The sequence below is a fragment of the Prionailurus viverrinus genome, chromosome A1 (assembly GCF_022837055.1).
Source record: "Prionailurus viverrinus isolate Anna chromosome A1, UM_Priviv_1.0, whole genome shotgun sequence".
Lineage (NCBI taxonomy): Eukaryota > Metazoa > Chordata > Mammalia > Carnivora > Felidae > Prionailurus > Prionailurus viverrinus.
In genome coordinates this window covers 173,363,317-173,378,481 of record NC_062561.1, presented here as the reverse complement: position 1 = coordinate 173,378,481, position 15,165 = coordinate 173,363,317, and the positions used below count along the sequence as shown (strand labels likewise).

General features: G+C 37.3%; 1 protein-coding gene across 2 annotated transcripts in view; it reads right to left on the bottom strand.

Annotated features, from left to right (window-relative positions):
* The window catches only part of DCP2 (decapping mRNA 2), a 77,708-nt gene that overhangs the window by 35,425 nt on the left and 27,118 nt on the right, over positions 1–15,165 (bottom strand). For both annotated transcript variants that reach the window (XR_007156450.1, XM_047878966.1), the window contains exons 5-10: positions 8,820–8,972; positions 8,577–8,689; positions 8,370–8,477; positions 5,669–5,804; positions 2,476–2,586; positions 1,022–1,073 (exon numbers count right to left, since the gene is read on the bottom strand). Coding sequence is in view for 1 of the 2 variants with exons in the window: in XM_047878966.1 (XP_047734922.1) it covers positions 1,022–1,073; positions 2,476–2,586; positions 5,669–5,804; positions 8,370–8,477; positions 8,577–8,689; positions 8,820–8,972 (673 nt within the window). In the remaining variant the exon portion in view is untranslated. The remainder of the gene's footprint in view (positions 1–1,021; positions 1,074–2,475; positions 2,587–5,668; positions 5,805–8,369; positions 8,478–8,576; positions 8,690–8,819; positions 8,973–15,165) is intronic.

The following is a 15,165-nucleotide window of genomic DNA, read 5'->3' as shown; positions in this document are numbered from 1 at the left end:
CCTGGGTAGCTCGGTTGAGCGTCCCAACTCTTGGTTTTGGCTGAGGTCATGATCTCACAGTTTGTGGGTTCAAGCCCCTCATCGGGTTCTGCGCTGACCGCCCAGAACCTGGAGCCTGCTTCCGATTCTGTGTCTCCCTCTCTCTCCCTGCCCCTCCCTGCTTGTGTGCTCTCTCTCTCTCAAAAATAATAAATAAATGCACATCTATTGCACAGAGATTTCAAATAATTCAAAACAGCATATATGAAAAAACATTGTAGAGGAGCTTGCCTGGGTGGCTCAGTTGGTTAAACATCCAACTCTTGATTTCAGCTCAGGTCATGATCTCGAGGTTGTGATATCGAGCCCCGTGTCAGGCTCTCTCTGCACTGAGCGCAGAGCCTGCTTGGGATCTCTCTCTCCCTCTATCTATCCCCCACCCACTCACATGTGCATGCTCTCTCTCAAAAACAAAAACAAAAAACAGTCTACTGCACTTTCAAATCTATTAAATCAGTATTACCAAAGAGCTTTCTACATTCATCATTACTTTCCAAATCAGATCACACACCTACTCTTTACAACTGAGAATCGAGACGTTGCAAATGTTACTTTAATAAATGCTATCCATAGGTACCACCTTAAAGTTGCTCATTACCTCCTAAAAGTGGGAAATAATCTCCTTCCGAAATAAGTGCTCCTCTTAACATATATGAGAATGAAGTCTCCTCACTTCTACAATACTAGGTTCTACCCCCCTCTAACTAGTATTTACTTACAATATTCATGGATAGCACAGTTTGACATTCACACACAAAAATAGCACACTGAAAGGGAAAATCGTTTCATCTTGATCATTTAAATAAGTTCAGTTTAGTCAGTTTCCTATTTAGAGAACGTGACCACATACCTGAACTCTCTACAGATCATGTGCAATTCTTCCTATTCATCTATCATAGTCCATTACACTCTTGACTAAAATCAAGGTTAGGTCAAAACCAAACCAAATACCACCAGAGATTTTAAAAAGAAAATGACTTGCCTGTTTCGAAATTATCCTGAAGTTTTCGTGGATGAAGTTTTTTTTCACATTTCTATTAAGAAAAACACAAACACAACATACCCTCCGTAGTCATTTCACTTAATATAAATGAGGAGGCGTATTATCAAATTTATCAGGAAGAAAATTAAACCAGGAATATAATCACCATCCCTAGTCTCGTACTTGTATTTTTATTTTAAGCCTAAAACTTTTTTTAGTTGATAACATGTAAAATTTAAAAACACCAGGAAAAAGAAAATTATTCATTAATTTTCTGAACCCTGAGAATTACTCTTAACATTTCAGTGTATTTTTCTAGCTTTTTCTCTATGAAGACACTGTGAATCCATGTATAATTACTACGAATTAAGTGGAATTATTCAGTACATAAGACTACTCTATAACCTACTTTTAAAATGTAATATACTCTGAATGTATTCTTTTTTGAATAAATAGAAATCCACACCATTATCTTTAACAACTACAGAGCTCTAGGATTTACATTTATTATTATATTCTTGGATAGACTATTTCCAAGTTTTTATTATTAAAAAGAGAAATGGGAATAAAGAGTTTTATTATTAAAAAGAGAAGTGGGAAACACTTTAAGAACCTCTTCTGCCTTGCCATACAATCAGACTACTCTCTAGAAGGTTATACCAACTGGTTATTTTTAAGTGTTGTCAGCACACTCAACAATATACAAATGGCTCTCTTTTCATCTGTGTCAATCAGACAGGAAAAAAGTATAAGAGTAAGAGGCAAGTAGTCTAAAAGTAAACTGATCTTTAACATGTCTTTGCCTGTGAAATCAAAACACAAGTTAGGTAAACAGCACCTAGGAACTCAGGTAAAAAACTTTTTGCTAAAACCTTAAAACTACTATTTTCACCCACTTATTAAAAAAAAGAAAAGTAGATGAAACTATAAGAAAATTGAACAGACAAATACCAGGACTTGCAGAAAGGATAAGCAAGGAGACCCATTAATTATGAATTACTTTCTGGAGCAAAATGGTCAGTTATTTGTCTTTAGCCCTAGTCTAAAGGCTATGGCACCAGCTACATTTTAATTTTCTAAATTCTATCAACTTAAAAAAAAAAAAAACAGTGATATTCTTCTTAACTATTAACTTTATTAAAATACAGACTCTATTTAGAAAAATACATATAGAAAAATAGATGAGGACTTGCTCTTTCTAGAAAGCAGGGTTGACTATGCATTGTTTTCATAGTACTAATAATATTTAAATACCTACATAAAAAATTAGACGTGCAACTGCATGTTAGAAACCTGTAACTGAGAGTAGCCAGATATTTTAAGTGAGCAAATAATGCACAATTTCACCCCACAAAAATCTGTCAATATATTAATTCAACGTGCCTTGACAATGCCCTTGCTCCCCTCCTAAAAAGGGTGAACTGCCTTCTTAGCATTAGAACTATAAGTCTTACCATCAAGGGATTCTGCTGCTTGGCTGGCTGGCTGTGGACCCCGTTTGTTCTTTTCTTTTGATTAGGTGAGTCCTGATACTGTTTTCTGCCATTTCCCCTGATACTTTGATTCTGTTTTTCCAATAAGAAGAAATAAAATATAAATCTACAGTATAATGCAATAAGACAAAAGAATATAACGCCAAGAATATGTGGGAAAAAAATATATATATATATAATTAGCTGGTTGATTAAGAGTTTAGCAAAGTCCTCCCCCAAAATTTTCCTAAAACACTGGGGAACCATACCATATCAATATTTTCTTATAGAAGACAGTGCTTCACAAAGCCAAGATTCCTCTAAAGGTATGAAATGGCAAATACAAGGTCCCTAACACTCTTGCCATATCCCATTTCTATCTACAGATTTTGTTTACAATGCATGAGTTAAAAAAAGAATGGGAGCGGGGAGAGGAACAAGTTTGAAAAGCTTAAGCAACGGTCAAAGAAGCCTCTCTAGGAATGCCTGGGTGGCTTGGTTGAGTGTCAGACTTCAGCTCAGGTCATGATCTCACAGTTCACAAGTTTGAGTTCTGCATCGGGATCACTGCTGTCGGCACAGAGCCTGCTTTAGATCCTCTGTCCCTCTCTCTCTCTGCCCCTCCCCCGCACAGGCTCGCTCTCAGAAATAAACATTTAAATCCAATCTGACAATCTTTGCCTTAAAAAAAAACAAAAAACAAAAAACACCTCTCTGTGAGGGGAATGCTAAGGTACACTGGCCACAGTTCTCAGGACAAGAAATATGTAGCAGATGTGATCAACTATTACCTAAAATCTGCTTTAAATTATTAATAAACAAAAAAGCATTTTTAAATTAATAATCTCTTTTATACAAAATAAAGATTGGTGGCGTGCCTGGGTAGCTCAGTTGGTTAAGCATCAGACTCCTGATTTCAGCTCAGGTCATGATCTCACAATTGTGAGATTGAGCCCTGCGCTACAAAAAAAAATAAAAAAGCTCAAAATAAAGATTTTTTTTTAGCTGGTTGATTAGGAATTTATCAAAGTCCTCCCCCAAAATTTTCCTAAAACACTGGGGAACCATACCATATCAATATTTTCTTATAGAAGACAGTGCTTCACAAAGCCAAGATTCCTCTAAAGGTATGAAATGGCAAATACAAGGTCCCTAGCAATCTTGCCTTATCCCATTTCTATCTACAGATTTTGTTTACAATGCCTGAGTTAAAAAAAAAAAATGGGAGCAGGGTATTTTTTTTCTTTTTTAGAGAGAGAGAGTCCATGGAAGTAAGGCAGAAGCAGAAGAAGAGAGAGGGAAAGAAAGAGAGAACTTTTAAAAATTCATTCATTTATTTATTTAGAAAGAGAACACACACACCCATGGGGCAGAGAGAGGGAAAGAGAGAATCTCAAGCAGGCTTCGCACTTCCACATGGAGCCTGACACAGGGCTCTAACCCACAAACCATGAAATCATGACCTAAGCCGAAAATAAGAGCCAGACGCGACTGAGCCACCCAGGTGCCCCAAGACTGGTATTCTTAACGTTTAGGCCATTATCCCTAAATTTAGACCTAAAGACCTAAAGACCTAAAGACCTAAACATTCAGTAGATGACATCTTGCAATTGTAGTGCTTTAACATGAGTTAATTTTCTTACCAAAAAAATATCTAAGTTTAACTTTAAAAAGTTTTTAAAATTTTTTAAATGTTTATTTTTGAGAAAGAGCACACATGAGCAAGAGAAGGGCAGAGAGAGATGGAGACACGAAACCCAAAGCTAGCTGTCAGCACAGAGCCCAACGCAGGGCTCGAGCCCACGAACCTTGAGATCATGAGCTGAAGTTGGATGCTTAACAGAATGAGCCACTCAGGTGCCCCCCAAAATAGTTTTTAAACATTAATTTGCCCTTAGAGGTTTTGAAAGGACAGTTAAGAGAACTGACTAAAACAGTGTGAATAAAATATTTTATATTTTAAAATATACCAAAATACATTTATTTATATCCTATCTAATACCTACAGAAAAAATTAAGCAGTTCCTAAAATAGCTTGAAAACAGTAAGCTAACTTAATGATAAGGAACAGAGAACAAACTGATGGTTGCCAGAGGGAAGAGAGGTAGGGGGCTGGGCAAAATGGGTGAAGGGGAGTGGGAGATACAGGCTTCCAGTTATGGAGTAAGTCACAAGAATAAAAGGCAAAGCACAGGGAATATAACCAATCACATTGTAATGGAGCTGTATGGTGGCTGTATGGTGACAAATGGTAGCTATACTTGTGGTAAGCACAGCTAACATGTAGAGATGTTAAATCACTATGTTGTACACCTGAAACTAGTGTAACATTGTCAACTATACTCCCAATAAAAATAAAAACTAAAATTAAAAAAAAAAAAAAAAAAAGGATGGTAAGGAAATAGGCTTTCAGAAACTCGTATTACCACACACTTTTAATTCAATTTTATCCTGCTCTTTCGGGTATCTGCTTTTTTAGTGTGATACTATATACATAAAGTTTAACACTATAACCACTTTTAATTGTACTTTTCAATGCAAAAAGTTTGTAATTTTGATGAACCCAGAATATTTTTTAAAAGAATGAAAATAAACAAGAGTAGCTCAAATGATAAAGGCAGATAATACCAAGAATTAGTAAGAATGTGGAACAACTCAAGCTCTCATATATTTTGTTGGGGATATAAAATTACTTGAGAATATTGTTTGCAGCATATACTGAAGAACACAGGTATATCCAGGGATCCAAAAATTGTTTGTTACCTATACACAAAAGAACGGTGTATGCTCATCCAAAGATATGTACAGAAATATTCACAGTAGTATTGTCTATAAAAGCCTGAAACAGGTAACATCCAAAATGTCTATTAAGAGTAGAATGGATAAATAAAGTGTGGTATAATCATGCACTAAATTCAATACAACAATAAACCTTTCACTGGTTGCATATATACCAAAGTTAGATGTTAATTCTGATTACTTACTACACTGGATTTACAGCAAAACTGTAAAGGTTAAGAAGACTCAGCCGTGCTTCAAATCACAAGTCAGGAATGCAGCAATCGTTGATCAACAATTCAGAGCTCTTTAACTGTTAATCTGCAGTTCTTCGATTCAGATACATTTCAAAATCAAATCTAACATTAGAAAAATCTTTAAATGTATTATCACTCACCTTTGCTTTTAAAAGGTCAGACATTTCAGAATGATTATTATATGGCTTTTGCTGCAGTGGTTGCCTGTGTTTCACCCACTGGTCACCAGGAGAACCTTCAGGAAATAACTGCTGACTGTGGCGGAATTTGGTTCGACTATACCAAGATTTAAAAAATAAAATTCAGATCAGAAAATTTTCACTTAAAAGTTCTTCTAACACCAGATTACAAACTTTACCTTCTTATTTATCATCTCCCTGCACTGGGATGTACCTTACATAAGGACACAGTCAGTGAAGGCCTGGTGTTCACTACTTTTTGAATGAACTAAGTATTATTTTTAATCCCAAACTTTTCTAAATTAACCACATTACCTCCCCCTATAACTGATCATACCTTTAAAAATCTCAAGAAAATAATTCCAAATTTAGTTGAAACTAACAAATGTAAGTGGATATTCCTTCTTAATAGGACAGATAACTCACATTCTCACCAGGATGTTTAAAGTATAGTATTTGAAGTAGAAGAGGAACTGAAAATTTAAGCTATATTCTAGGGCAAAAAAAATTAAGGAGCTGAAGACAATAGATGAGCAAATTAAATAAAGGTCTGGTCTCAAATTCTTGTATGAAAGAATTTGATTGTAAAAGGTTGTACTCATGCACTGGTCCGTAATAAAAAACAAAAAAACCAATATTCTACAGTACCATTTACATGTATAATACAGTCCAGAGTCACTGATCCAAAGAACTGCATTACAGTGATTGCTTCTGAATACTTGAGAGTTCTTCTCCTTTCCCATTAAAAAATTATAATAGGCGCGCCTGGGTGGCTCAGTCGGTTAAGTGTCTGACTTCGGCTCAGATCATAATCTCACAGTTTGTGGGTTCGAGTCCTGCGTTGGGACTTTGTGCTGACAGCTCAGAGCCTGGAGCGTGCCTAAAATTCTATGTCTCCCTCTCTCTCTGCCCCTCCCTGGCTCACACTCTGTCTCTCTCTCTCTCTCTCTCTCTCAAAAATAAACAAACATTGGGGCGCCTGGGTGGCGCAGTCGGTTAAGCGTCCGACTTCAGCCAGGTCACGATCTTGCGGTCCGTGAGTTCGAGCCCCGCGTCGGGCTCTGGGCTGATGGCTCAGAGCCTGGAGCCTGTTTCCGATTCTGTGTCTCCCTCTCTCTCTGCCCTTCCCCCGTTCATGCTCTGTCTCTCTCTGTCCCAAAAATAAATAAACATTGAAAAAAAAAAATTAAAAAAAAAATAAAATAAACAAACATTAAAAAAAATTTTTTTAATTATAATAAAATTGCAGCATCCCTACTTTCTTGAGACAAAATTCAGGTATTTCCTCTAACACATCACCAAAGACATTAGTCTATATGCTAAAAACACACTATCCCCGCCTAAGAAACTTGAAATTTGGTTAAAGCTGCTTTATTATGTCCTTATTCCACCTTCCAGGACCACAAAGCCTAGGACTAGAAGATAGGGGAGGCCTATCACACATTATGGTGGACCCAAACATGAATAAGCATACAATTTTTTTTCCAAACAGTGTCACTATTTCATAACTTTTTAGTTGCATGTTTGTCTCTTTTTAATTTTGCCTACACTCCTGTCTACTTTTTCTACAGTGTTTTACTTTAGTAGTATATAATGTGGTGATTATAACCATAGGTTCTGAAAGGCAGAAATGATTCTCAGGGCATTTAGTCCAAACTCCTGTCCTCATAAAACCCAGCTAAAATGGAATATTCCCTATGTATTTAAAAATATTGACTATAAATGTGGTTACTCCTGTTTAATTTTTGAAGCCCTGGGATGAAAACAGAACATTAAATTAAATTAAAGAAAATGTAAAATGCAACTCTCTCTGAACCTAACAAAGTTCTAGCAAGCTTATTACAAACATACATGCTTATTTAACAAAATTCCTTACTCAGCCTACTCTGTAATTTTGATTTGGATACAATTAAGTTCCAACCAAGAAAATGTTCTTTGTGGTTCCTGTCCACATAACAGTCACTTTTTGCAGTACAACAGTCTATGTTGGAAAGAAGAGAAGCCACCCCACGTCTTCACAGTTCTATCTTTCTGAACAAATTACTCATCTGCACTCATCTCCCTGCACAAAAACAAACCTCAACATATCTTCCATTCAACCACCTTCAGATTCAACTTCTATAAGAATAGAGAAGTAACTATAAACACACAGATTTTTTTTTCCTCATGTTCTATCCATCTAAAAAGGTGGTACCCTCTTGTGTATACTATTTTAAAATGAGCCTGAAGCTCCTTTCCAACTCCAATTAACCTTTTTCACCTCATTAAAAACCCTTTATAAAAAAATTTCTATTATCTATGAGACTAGTAACAAAATAGTACCTACAGAAAAGAATTCAACACCTCTGGAAACTTTGGAAGTAATACGTTAGTGTTAAACACTATCAGAAGGTAGGGGCACCTTGGTGGCTCAGTTGGTTAAATGTCTGACTTTGGCTCAAGTCATGATCTTGTAGTCCGTGAGTTTGAGCCCCATGTCAGGCTCTGTGCTGACAGCTTGGAGCCTGGAGCCTGTTTCAGATTCTGTGTCTTCCTCTCTCTCTCTCTACCCCTCCCCCACTCGTGCTCGGTTTCTCTCTCTCTCCCTCTCAAAAAATAAATAAAAATTAAGAAAAAAAAAAAACTATCAGGAGGTAGGAATCCTATGAATGTATTTCTTTACCTCAATTTTTCCACAGTGGGTTTAGCTGGTGTGCTACCAACAGAGGAAAATCCATTGTCACTGTCTGAGGAATCTCCAAATCTCCGGGAAAGCCAGTCCCTTAATGGCCTATGGAAACATTAAGAATTCACTTTTAAAACTGGGCTACGTAAAGAAACTATCAGAAATACGAAGATTACTTTAGTATTTTGATAAACAAGGACATACCTGATAAAGGGAATGGCCATAAAGAATTTGTTAGGTGCCAAACCAAGTTTGGATTTTGGAGTCATATCATTTCTATGACAGGGCAATTTCTCAATGGAGAACCACTCAATGTTCTGAGACAGAAGAAAAGAATTCATTGAATTATCATCAAGGAGTTTCTAAAAGCAATTTCCTACTTCATTGAATTGCAACTTGAATACTGTAATACTGTCTAGCAACTTGAAAATTCTTTCAGTTACATACCCGAATTTCTCTTCTGGTTTTTGGGTTAAATTTTGTGTCTTTTGGAATTCCTGGAATGATGTACAAACGAGCAAGCTGGTCATTGATTCGAAGTTCAATGTAATCATCCTTACAAATATAATCTTTGATATCAAAACCAGTTTCTTCAAAGACCTGGAAATAAATTTGGATGATTTTCAATTGCTGCTGTTAGACCTCCAGTTTGTTAAAATTTACTTCAAAGGCAAAAACTCAGAAATATCCAGGCAAGTAAAGGCATGAAAACACTAGGCAAGAAGTCAGAATGCTCTAGGGTTCTAGTTCTGCCTCTATTGAACTGTTCAACTATGGATAAACCCCTTTAATATATCTGAGCCTAAGTTCTTCACCTATTCAATGAAGGAAGATGTGTGATACTGCGGTTTACAATAAGAAAAATATATTATTTGGTTTTCATCACCTTTCTGGTACAAACCTCCTAAAACCCTCAGAATTTCCTAAGCATGAAAGCCACAAGGATGTCTTCTGTTATGTTAATGAGGTAACTTCTGGCCCCTACCTAAAGATGGGGGCTGACTGCCAGGAGAACCAACCAAGCTCAGAGGACTGGAACTTTCAGTCCCACCCTCAACCCCCACCCTCCTCCCATCACCAGGAAGGAGAGAAAGGCTAGAGATTGAGCTCAAAAAGCCAACAGCCAGTGATTTAATCAAGACTGCCTACACAAAGACACCTCTATACAAACCCAAAAGGCCGAGGGGTGGGGAACTGGGCGGTGACTTCTGGGTTAATGAACATGGAGATTTGGGAAGAGTGGTACAGTAGGAGAGAGCACCCTTTTTCCATACTTTGCCCTCTACATCTCTTCCATCTGGCTGTTCTTGAGTTATATATCCTTTTAAATAAACCAGTTTTTCTCAGTTCTAAGAGCCATTCTAGCAATTAACTGAACCCAAGGAGGGGGGCCGCTGGAACCTCCAATCTAGGTCAGAAATACAGAAATTCAGATGACAGTCCAGAAACCTGGACTTATCACTGTCATCTGAAGTGAAGGGCAGTCTTGTAGGAGTCCCTTAACCTGTGGGATTTGATTCTATCCAGGTAGACAAACTCAGAATTGAGCTGAATTATAGGACACGCAGCCAGTGTCTGTCAATTGCTTGTTGGTGTGAGAACAACAGCCACCCCCACCTCCACCACCACACACACTCATTGTAATTGGGTCCAGAACTCTTAAGCTGGGACCACATATGATTTTATTAACAGCACATATGAATCTACATACACCAAGTTACAGACTAAAAACTCTTATACAAATAAAACTATTTTTCAAACATGAAAACTGAATTGTGATTAATACTAACTTTTTTTTTTTTACGGACAGATTTCAAAAGTAGAGCTACAACCTCATTTGTGTGTGAGTGGGGGGCAAACGCAAAAGAACTGAAAACTAGTGAAAAGACAGACGCATGGTTCTAAAACTGCCTTCCCTCAGGGGCTGGAGGAGGAGGAAATGGGAGAACATACATCTCAGGAATTGGTGTTACATCAACCTTTACCTCTTCCTTCAACCAAAGAAACCATACTTACTCTGATTACCAAATTGGGCTTCTGTGTAAAATAAAAAAACTACTCATCTCTTCTAGCCTTAAAGTTCTTCTTCAAATAACATTTGTTACTCTGATGAAGTCCTTCTCCACTTCACCCCCCAATCAAAAAGGCTTTGGATTCTCAGTGTCTAAAGTCCACTGAGGATCTTTTACACTGTAGTAAGTCCTTCCCTCTGGTTTCAGCAACTCCTAACCAACCAGTGGGGCAGAAGATATTAAAACACATGGCCAGGGCTGAATCTCTTGCAAGATCCAGGTGTAGAGGAGCTATTCCTACTTATTTCTTTCATCTTTCTGCCTTCTCTTGTCAGTTCGATGTACATCTTTCTACATTCCTCAAAAAAGGCACATCTCTCCTTCTCTCAGGCATGTATGGTCCATGACTCCCAACTTAGGCTCCTCCATGACACCTCACTTCTATAAATTCCTAAGTATGCTAAACCTTTTGTTCCTTATCTTAAAAGCAAGGTGAATATACTCACTTGAAAAATGTTCTGTGGTATACAGAAAAAGGAGAAACATTACTTGTATTTCCTACTTCTGGAAATGTCAGACTGGGTGTGCATGTATATACTTGGTATTTAAAAAAAAGAAAGAGTGGCACCTGGGTGGCTCAGTTAGTTAAGCGCCCTACTTCAGCTCAGGTTCATGATCTAATGGTTCGTGAGTTTGAGCCCCGTGTTGGGCTTTGTGCTGACAGCCCAGAACCTGGAGCCTGCTTCAGATTCTGTCTCTCTGCTCCTCCCCTACTTGTGTTCTCTCTCTCTCTCTCTCTCTCAAAAAATACTAAAAAATTTTAAAAACATAAAATTTTTTTAAGAAAAAAAAAAAAAAGAAAGAAAGAGGGGCACCTGGGTGGCTCAGTTGATTAAGCGTCTTGATCTCAACTCAGGTCATGATCTCATGGTTTGTGAGATCAAGCCTTGCCATCAGGCTGTCACTTGGGATTGTCTCTCCCTCTCTCTCTGCCCCTCACTGGTTTGCGTACACATGCACACATGCTCTCTCTCCCCCCACCGCCAAAAAAGAGTACACTTATCTTAAAAAAAAATTTACATGCATAAGTATTTAGGGATTAAGGGGCATTATGTCTGCATTTTATTCCCAAGTTATTCAGCAATAATAATAAAAACCATACACACATATGTATCAAATGTAATAAATCAAATATGGCAAAATATTAATAGGCAAATATATTCTTTGTGTTACTGTTATTTTGCTCTATACTACTTGTAATTATCTCAATAGTAATGCATTTAGTGCATTCAAATATGTACTGTGTGCATATTAATAAGTAACAGGTACCATCCTACACACGGACTTCAGAAATTAATAAAGCAAGCACTGCTCTTTAAGGAACTCAGCCTAAAAAAGAAAATAATTGTAATACAATATACATGCCAAGAGGTAGGTGGATACTGTAGGAATACATAACTCAGTCATGGGTTAAGGTACGGTGTGAGTTGTGAAATAGGGTGGTTATCTCAAGAAGGTGTCATGGACAGCACTCTAGTCCGCTGGATTCACTTGAGCTGGACTTGAAAGATGAATAGGAGTTTGCCAGATAGGAAAATGGCATTCCGCTTAGAGCTGGGAAAGACTATAGCTGAAGAATCATATGGGAGGAAGTGGTACAATATGAGGTAAAATGAAAAGAGCCATCAGCCCTAAACATAGCTTCAAACCCTGTACAACCAAACTTAGAACAAATATAATAAAGTAACAGATATAAACTCCCAATTCTAGAAGTGATGAAGATTGATTTGCCTCTAAAGTTAGGTATCCAGGGGCACCTGGGTGGCTCAGTCAAATAAACACCAAACTCTTGATTTCAACTCAAGTCATGATCTCATGGTTCAGGAGTTGGAGCCCCAGGTGGGATAGATATTCTCTCTCTACCTCTCTCTGCCCCTCCCCACTCACACACACACACTCTCTCTCAAAATAAAAATAAAGTTAGGCATCCATTCTCATCATATTTACCAGGAAAAGCTTTTAATAGCTCACTCACATACACAGACATCAAAGACAAAAATTTTGATACCACATCTTCTATGGATCAAATCCATTCCTGTATTATAGTACATAGTTAATTTTCCTGGCACAGAGAATAGCATTAACTTCTCAAATGATATCAGATAAAAATCCCTAAGTAAGATTAAAAAATGTGCTGCCCAAAGAGCACCAGCACAATGAAATCCTCTCCCTATTATCTAATATCTTTTATAAACCTATAGGAAGAAGTAGAATAAACCAACCAATTGTTCCTCTGTACAAATTCTATCAAGATTAAGTTATGTAAATGCATATTAAAGTCAGCTTCATTACAATAAAATATACTGTTTTGCTAAATAGTAAGCAACAAAATGAAATCCTGAAAACACAGGAATCACTTGCTTATTCAACAACTGGTATTTCACCACAATTAGCAATGAAAATATACTGAAGTTATCCTAACACATCCTTTCAACAATCTCTAGAAAACATTTTCCCATCCTTGTCCTAAATCTACTTCACTGAATAAAAGTAATCAGAACTTGGGGCGCCTGGGTGGCTCAGCGGGTTAAGCATCCAACTTCGGCTCGGGGTCATGATCTCACGGTTCTTGGATTCGAGCTCCATGTCAGGCTCTGTGCTGACAGCCCAGAGCCTAGAACCTGCTTCAGATTCTGTGTCTCTCTCTCTGCCAGGCCCCGCTCACACCCTGTCTGTCTCTCTCTCTCTCTCTCAAAAAAAATAAATTAAAAAAATTAAAAAAAAAAAAAAGGTAACAGAACCCAATTAACAAAGGTGAACCAAAAGGTTAAAGACAGGAAATTTCTAATCAAGATGGCACGAAGGTTGGGGCACCTGGCTGGCTCAGTCAGAGGAACCCCCGACTCTTGATTTCAGGGTCATGAGTTCAAACCTCATGTTGGCTGTAGAGATTATATAAGTAAGTAAGTAAATAAATAAATAAACAAACAAACAAACAAAAAAGATGGCACTAAGCTTTCTATTAATTATTCATACCTTGTCCCTGAGAAACCTGCTTTCAGTGTTTCTTTCAGCTCAGATCACATAAACAGTTCTTAGAAGATGGATCAGATTCTGCTTTAACAAAAACACCTCTGGACAGCCACATATAATGAAATAACAACATTAACTTAACTATAATAAACCAAATTAAAATGTTATTTAGCAACTTAAAACAAGCTTAAACACTCATGACAGAAACACGTAACTTAAAAGAAAAAAAAATTAAAAGAAAAAAAAGTTTAAAGCATTAGCCTAAGTCTAATGGCAGCTAAAAAATTTCAGATAGAACACTTCCTGACAGGTTAATACAAGTGAAAATTAAAAGGAAAACTGTAATATTAACATGAACTCCTACAAAAAATAACAATCTGGTTTTAAACTAAGACTTTGGTGATACTCCCCCCACCAGGGCCACACAGCACTGCTTCTGTTATACTGCAGCACCACCAAGTGGCAGAAACATACACTACAAGTCTAGGACTGCTAGTTGAACACTTTCAAACTCGAAAATGGCAGCTGCTTTGCACTGAACTTTGTCCTACCAAAATTCCTAAGTTGAAGGCCCAACCCTTAATGCGACTGACTGTATTTAGAAATAGGGCCTGTGAGGAGGCGATAAAGGTAAAATGAGGACATAAGGTTGGGGGCCTAATAAGGACATTAAGGTTGGGGGTGTTCTTATAAGATGACAACAACAAAGGGCGAGCTCTCTGCACTCACACAGGCACCCAGGAAAAAGACCACATGAGCACAAAGCAAGAAAGCAGCCACCTGCAAGCCAGCATGAGAACCCTCACCAGGAACCTTGATCTTGGCCTTCTCAGCCTCTAAAACTTAAATTTCTGTTGAGTTTAAGCTACTCCATCTGTGGTATTTTGTTATGGCAGCCTGACTGGACTAATATAGGAATGCTCAACCTTAACCCCCAAATTTTTCTCTCTTTATAACAAAGGCAACCATTTAAAAACCAAAAATAAAAATCAAATTCTAATCCAAAAATGTAGAAAAATTAAAGACAAGTTTTTTTCTGACATGTTCCTTTATCAGCTAAAAGAGGATGTTACTTAGATCTGAAAGTTTAAAAGGATTAATTCTCACTATCTAAAGGAAAAAGTCTTTCCTTGAAATTAAGGGTCTATGGTTTCGAAGAATACCTATGCTTTCCTCAGAGCAAGGCAAAAGCTCTAAAACAGAAAAAAAAAAAAAAGTATACATATTCACCTGAGAAAGGTAAACGTTATTAGAAAATAGATACACAGTACTTAAAAATCACAAATTCCTTCTGTTTCCATCTCTGTGTGTGTTTAGAAATACCCATTTACAAATATTCCTTGACTGCCTATATTGTAGTAGTCAGAAACATGGACTGAAGAGCCCAACCAAGGTTCTGCATCCCTGTTCTGCTGCTCACTGTGAGACCTTGGGCATGTTACTAAACTGATCTGTTTCAGTTCTTCTCCTATAAAATGGAGCTGATCCTCTTCCATAATGGCTGTATCCCTCCCCACAAGATTCTCTGTAGCATCCTATCATTTACACTCCATTCTCTCATTCCCCATGCCCTAATAAACTTTTTCTTTCTTACAAATTATGGTGATCTAGAATTATTACTGAAATTAGCACCACATGAATAGGACAGTCTTTTATCTTAGTATTTCAGAGTAGAAAACAAACAAGATAAACTGAAGTGAAAACTGAGTGCCTCAGTTCACAGGTTAATTGCCTCTGCCCACCCCCAT